This window comes from Emydura macquarii, unplaced genomic scaffold (assembly GCF_026122565.2).
Source record: "Emydura macquarii macquarii isolate MOO-44397 ecotype Brisbane River unplaced genomic scaffold, CSIRO-AGI_Emac_v2 contig_71, whole genome shotgun sequence".
NCBI classification, from domain to species: domain Eukaryota; kingdom Metazoa; phylum Chordata; order Testudines; family Chelidae; genus Emydura; species Emydura macquarii.
In genome coordinates this window covers 1121480-1127776 of record NW_027130208.1, presented here as the reverse complement: position 1 = coordinate 1127776, position 6297 = coordinate 1121480, and the positions used below count along the sequence as shown (strand labels likewise).

General features: G+C 68.9%; 1 protein-coding gene across 1 annotated transcript; it reads left to right on the top strand.

Annotated features, from left to right (window-relative positions):
* Positions 1 to 3807: 3807 nt before the first annotated feature.
* NDUFAF3 (NADH:ubiquinone oxidoreductase complex assembly factor 3) lies at positions 3808 to 6279 on the top strand. Its single transcript, XM_067541004.1, has 5 exons — positions 3808 to 3989; positions 4099 to 4291; positions 4521 to 4587; positions 4988 to 5088; positions 5682 to 6279. The coding sequence occupies exons 1-5, from the start codon at positions 3913 to 3915 to the stop codon at positions 5778 to 5780; spliced, it is 537 nt and encodes a 178-aa protein (XP_067397105.1). The 5' UTR covers positions 3808 to 3912; the 3' UTR covers positions 5781 to 6279.
* The last annotated feature ends 18 nt before the right edge of the window (positions 6280 to 6297 follow it).

Genomic DNA, 6297 nt, shown 5'->3' with positions numbered 1-6297 from the left:
TGGGTGGGATTGAACCCTGCATGGCGGCAGGAGTCAAAGGCCAGCCCCGGCTGTGCGGGCAGGGGCAGCTCTCCCAGCCAGGGCACCGCGCCCGCCTCACCTGCCATCCTGCGGGCGGGAGACGCCCGCCTGCGTTGTCCCGTGCCCGGGCAGGGCTCTGTGGGGTCCTGTGTGCACAGGATCCCTGGTGTCGCCCTGCCAGCAGCAAAGCAGCCCAGCTGGGCACGCGGCCAGCCGAGCGTGGAGGCCGCTTGGAGCCAGAGGAAGCGGGTGAGCGACGCCTCCCTCGCCGCAGGTCTCTGGCCCTGCTCACCTGGTGCTGCCCCTCCAGCCTCCCTCCGGCTGCTTTATGCAGAGGCGGCCCCCCCCTCGGGAAGCCCAGGGCAGCCAATCATGGCCCAGGCACCCCCCCACAAACTTCCCCTTTTCGCAGCTGCAGCAGCAGTTTCACTTTTGCTATGGCTCTGCCCTGGCTCCTGCACCCCTCCCCCCCCCCCGCTCTGCCCGGCCAGGCCCCACGCCCGGGTGGTGGGGCAGGCCCAGGCTCTCCCCAGGAGCAGGCAGGGCAGCCCCTCGCTGCCCGTCTCCTTCCTGCTGGCTGTGTGCTGGGCATCTCCGGGCTGTGCCCCCCCCTGCACAGCCCTGCCCTTTCTGCGGCGCCTGCCCCTGCCTCGGGGCGCTGCTGCTCTGGGTCACCCCGTGAGCCGCGCTGGGTCAGCCGCCCACCAGCACGCGCCGCCCTGCGCAGAGACGGGGTGTCAGCGGCAGCTGGGGGGCTGCGGGCTCTTTGCCTGGGACTGGGATTTCCACCTGCCCCAGAAGTTGAAAACCCGACCTAAGGGCCCCTCGTTAAATGTTGTGCCCCTGCGGGTAGGGCGCAGAGCACGGGCTTCGCTCCCCTTCCTAGCCCTGACCAGAGCCACCAACGTGCTGTGCCTAGGAGACAGGCTGATGCAGCCCTAGGAGTCGGTATTGCCAGGAGAGAGAGAGAGAGAGACGTGTTATTAGCATCACACACGGCGCTGGTGAGACCTCACCTGCATGCTGTGTGCAGTGCTGGCCCCCTGTTTAAGAACCAAACTGGGACAGGTGCAGAGCAGGGCTACAGGATGAGCTGAGGAAAGGAAATCAGCCGTAGGAGAGGTGACGCCAGCAGCGTGGCTGGTTTAGCCCAGGCAAACGAAGGCTGGGGGAGGGGGGGTGCTATGATCGCTCACTCTACATACCGGGGGTGTGTGTGTGTGTGTGTGTGTGCGCGCTCACTATACATACCGGGTGGGTGTGTGGAGTTACTCAGGTTACGCACCAGTGTGGACACAAGAACACATGGCTATCAACTGGCCATCAACAAGTCTAGGCTTGGAATGCAAGGATGGTTCGACCCATCGGAGGAGTGACGCTCTGGAACAGCCGCTCCGGGGGGCAGCAAACCTAGCTGGCTTCAAGCCGGGGCGCGGTAAGTTTGGGGGGCTGGTGTGATGGGCCAGCTGCAGTGGCACGTAGCTGATCCGCGACTACTACCAGCAAATCTCCACCGGCAGGCGCTGGAACACAGGGCTTTGTTACCGCAACGAATTCTTCCCTGGGGTCTGGCTGCTGGGTCTTGCCCACACGCTGCGGGTCCAACCGGTCGCTGTATTTGGGGTCGGGGAGGAATTTTCCCTGGGTCAGACTGGCAGAGATGCTGGGGGGGGGGGAGGGGGGGTTTCACCCTCCCCTGCAGTGTGGGGCACAGGTCGCTAGCTGGTCCGTGGTGGAGTCTGTGTAACGTGAAGGCTGTAACGCGGCCAGCGGCTCGGCTCCACGCCAGGCCGGTGGGGAGCTGTGACGTGCAGGGGTCAGACGAGTCTGCGTAACGCAGGGGAGCAGAGGTGGGAACCGTGGCACAGTGGCACTGCCAAAGCCAGAGTCAAGGGGTGGGGGGGCTCGTGTTTAGGGCACTGCCTGGCCCCCAAAGTCTGTGTTGCATCCCCAGGTCTGCTCCAGGCCTCCTGTGCACCCGCCGTAGCGCTGCCCCTCGCTCCCCTCTGCGTAACGGGCAGAACCACCTTGCTCACAGGAGACTTGGCTCAACCTGCCCCTTGTGAGGCGCCCAGTGATGGAGCCACAGCCAGTCCTAGAAATAAACGTGCCCCCAGCCCTCTCGCATGCGGCGCCAGGGACAGCAGCTGGCGCTCAGAGACCCCAGGTGCGCTGAGCGATGGGGGCCGGCTAATTGCAGCTGCTGGCGGCGTGAGAGGCGGGTCTGCCCTGGCGGGGTGTAGCCAGGAGGCGTGGAGGTGCCTGAGTCACACAGGTCAGGGGAGGCGTCTTGAATAACACCAACTGGCGGGGAGGGACCAAAACAGCCACACGGGGCCTGGCCCGGCCCAGCCCTGCTGCTGTTTAGCAGAGCCCAGCGGGGAAACCTGAGCCCCACGTGCAGCGGATTAGCTGGGTCTGGTTTCTGCAGTGGCCTCGATCCAGCAAGTTCTGGCCCCAGCTTCACCCACTGCCCCTTTCCTGTTCCCCACGGCAGCGTCGTGCTCGCGGGAGCCAGTCCAAGCCCCTCGCAGGCCCCCCCCTTGTCCTCGCAGAGCTCAGAGGGCGCCCCTCAGTGCCCCTGCTGCCCCAGCCCTGGCTGCTCTCTCTGCCGGGCCTGACCTGCAGCCGCTCCTGCTGTTGCAGCCTCTTGCCTTCCGCCTGCCTGGGACAGTCCCTGTGCAGGGCTCTGGGTGGGAAGGGGGCTGCCTGCCCCTCCAAGGAAACCGCCTGCCTTCGGTGTGGCCTGCTGGCTTGATGCTGCCACGGCTCCGGGAGCAAGGAGCAGCCTGCGCTGGGCGGGCTGGTCCCACACCGTCTCTGCCTGTGGCGCGCTGATGAAGCCGGGCCTTGCAAACACAAGGTGCAACCTCAGCGCCCCGGGAGGTAGCAGAAAGATACCTGCCCTGCTTCCGGGGGTCTGTGAGCACAGAGATTGGGACGTGCCCAGAGAGCCTGGGCCCAGAGCGCCTGACCCGCACGGGCAGCCTTCCTGCCCCGCCCCGCGTCGCGCCGCCTTCTCTGAGCTGCCAGCGAAGCGGCTGAGCCCCAGGGTCTCCTGTTGGACACCCCCCATTTCAGCCCGTGAGTGGGCGCCGGCGCGCTGTGTCTGTTGTCAACTCGCAGGCCGGGCGTCCGGGCCCCCCGCCAGCAGCGAGCGAACCACACCGCCTGCCTGCAGGCCAGGCCCCGAAGCCGAATCCCAGCCGGGCCGGTGTGCGGCGAGGTGCGCGGCTCCCCCCGCCCGGCTCTGCGCCGGTGAGGAGCGCGTTGGACCCGCCCGTGCAGGGCGGCGCTGGGCGCACTCAGCGCTGGCAGGGCCCCAGGCGTGCTCGGCTCCTGTGGCTAGGACCCGGGCCCTGCCCCATGCGCGCGGCGGCTCTGCGGTCGGGCACGGCCTCGCCCCCCAGGCGAGGGGCCCGGCTCAGCCCCCCAACAGGTGGTGAGCCCATTGCTGCCCGGCAGGCCGGGCACTGGTCACGCTGCACACGCAGCCTGGTCGCCCTGGGCCCCGAGCTGCCCCCGGAGCAGCTGGCGGCTGGGAAGAGCCCCCGGGCAGGGCCAGGGCAGGGGCTTTCCAGCAGCCCCCGCGTGGGGGGAGCGGAGGGCCGGGGCAGGTCACGGGGAGGGGGGTTGGTGGAGCCCGGCCCAGGAGCTGACCCCGCGGGGCGGGGCGGGGCGGGGCTGGCTCCACGGTGGGTGACCGGGGCGGGGGCTGGGCAGCACCCGCGGCTCGTTGGGGGCCGCCCTCCGGCCAGCAGGGGGCAGCGCGCGGCAGCAGGGCCAGGCGGGCCGCTCTTCCCTCGGCTCAGCCGCAGGCCGCGAGTGACACGTGGGGCCGGGCCGGGCCGAGCCGAGCCGCGCCGCGGGACGATCCTGGCCGCCGCGGGGATGTTCTGCCGCGCGGGCTCCGCTCTTCGCCGGGGCCTGGCAGCCGCAGCGGGCCGGGGCCGGGGCGCCCCTGACGGGTGAGGCGGGGACGGGAGAGCCCCGGGGGGCCGGGCCGGGGCGGGCGCTGGCGGGCGGGGGGCGCTGGCTGTGTGTGTCCGGCGGTCTCAGTCCCGGCTCCCCTGCCAGGCCGCCGCGCCGCGGTCACCGGCTGAGCCCCGGGGAGGACGAGCTGTTCCAGGGCACGACGCTGAAGATGCTGGAGCGGGAGGCGCCCGGCGCCATGTTCGTGGAGAGCTACAGCAGCCGCGGCTTCACCGTCAGCGGGGACAAGGTGGTGGGGCCCTGCGCCCTGCTGCCGCGCGCCGTGCTGCAGTGGAACGTGAGTGTCCCGCGCCGAGCACCGCGCCCAGCCGCTGCCCCTGGACCCCGGGGCCGGGCGTGGAGACCGTCCGGCGCGTCTCTTCCCTGCCCCCGCGCCCTGCAGGAGCTTGGACCGGGCCGGACCGGGCAGCAGTGGGCGGCGGGGGCTAGGGTGGGCGCGACGCTCGGCTGGGATGCCATCCCGGGCGGGGCAGGGTTCGTCTCAGCCCCTCCTGCCTTTCCTGCAGGTTGGCTCCCACAAGGACGTCACGGCGGAGAGCCTGGTGCTGTTCCGGTTGCTGGAGCCCAGAATCGGTAGGTGCGGAGCTGCGGAGACGGCCAGGCCTCGCCTGCTTGGGCCCACGGGCCGGCGTCCCGGTCCGCAGCGAGCTGGGAGCAGGGAGGCCTGCACTGGCCGAGCCCTGGAGGAGCCGGGGGTGCACTGGCCCCTCTGCCCTGCCGCCCGCACAGCGGGGCTGGCCGCGCTGCCTGCCCTGCTCGGAGACCCGCACAACTTCCCCCGCACCGCCCAGCCGGGGGCCGGCCGCCCGGCTGGGCTCACTCGGCTGTCCTAGCCCGGGGCTCTGGGCAGGCCTGGGCGGCGGCCAGGGGAGGCACTGGCGGTGAGGCTGCCTGCTCCCCGCATGCTGTGATGGCTGGTCCTCCCCATGCAGCCTCGCTCACATGGGCCTCTGGGCTTGTCTTTTGCGGCTAGAGATCCTGGTTCTGGGCCTGGGGGACAAGGTGGAGTGGCTGGAGCCTGGCATCCTGAAGTCGATCAGGGAGTGGGGGATCGCGGTGGAGGTGCAGGACACGGTAGGGGGACACATTTGGTCTTGGGGGAGCTGAGCAAATTCCAGCAGTGGCTTGGAGGCCCTGGGCATCAGGGGCATGTTCTGAGAAGGGCACTCCTGGGTCTGTGCCTGCCTGCCCAGCCAGGCGCTCAACTCTCATCATGCTGCTGTGGGGAGGGCCTGTTGCCCTGTGCTGGGCTGAGGGGGTCAGCCCTCCAAGGAGGCAAGGGAGCTGCACAAGTGGCAGCTGGTGCCTGTACTCTCCACCCCAGCCTGACAGGCCCCCGTCCCCACCCATGCCCCTCTCCTGTGGGCCTGGTGGGCAGGGCGGCTCCTAGCAAGGGGCTAAGGACACGTCTCTGCAGGGCGTAACATGCAGGTGCCTGGAACGTGGCTGGTTTGGCTTCTGCCTTGTAGCCCTGGGCCGTGTAATAGAGCCCTTGGCTGGGGGGGATGCTGGGCAGGGAGTTCTTTCTCTTCCACTCTCCTTGCAGGAAGGCTGGGCTGGGGGCAGGAGTCCCCCTGGCCCAGGGCTCTGCTGGTTTTGTGTTGCCAGGGCCAGCTGGGCCTGCCCTAGGACAAACACCTTCTAGTCCTTTGCCTTTTCCTTCCCAGCCTAATGCGTGTGCAACCTTCAACTTCCTGACCAGTGAGCGGCGTGTGGCTGGAGCTGCCCTCATCCCACCCCCCAGTGCTGGCAGAGCCCTGCCCTAGAGCAGCTTGTGGACCCAGGACATGCATCTGGCCCTGACTTGGAGCTGGGGGAGCAGCTGCCCTGTGTTAAAGGGGTTCAAAGCCTTGTATGGGTGTGTGTGTGTGCGCGCGCATGCATGTGTGCAGCCTGAGCCTGCCTGGCCAGGGCTCATGGGAAGGTGAAAATGCTTGGCAATAAACTGTGACCATCGGTGTAGCTTCTCCCCCTGCTTTGTGGAGGGGTTGGGCCTAGCCCTCCAGGACCCCACTTCTTCCTCCCCTGGGCACAGAGATGCAGGGCTTCACTGCTGGCTGCAACCCCCCTTTGCCTCTTTCCTGCTGGCAGGGGTCTGTCCCCTGGGGGAGGTTGTGAGTGGCTCCAGCAGCTGCAGCTCCTGCCCTGGGGAAACAAATAGCAGCCCCACCCCTCCCTCAGCTGGGCAGGTGCAGGCTGGCTCCTGGGCTGAGTGCCAGCTGTGGGAGCTGCCTGGCCTCTACCTGTATGCATGTACTTTAGCTACTGCAGGTCAGCTGGGGC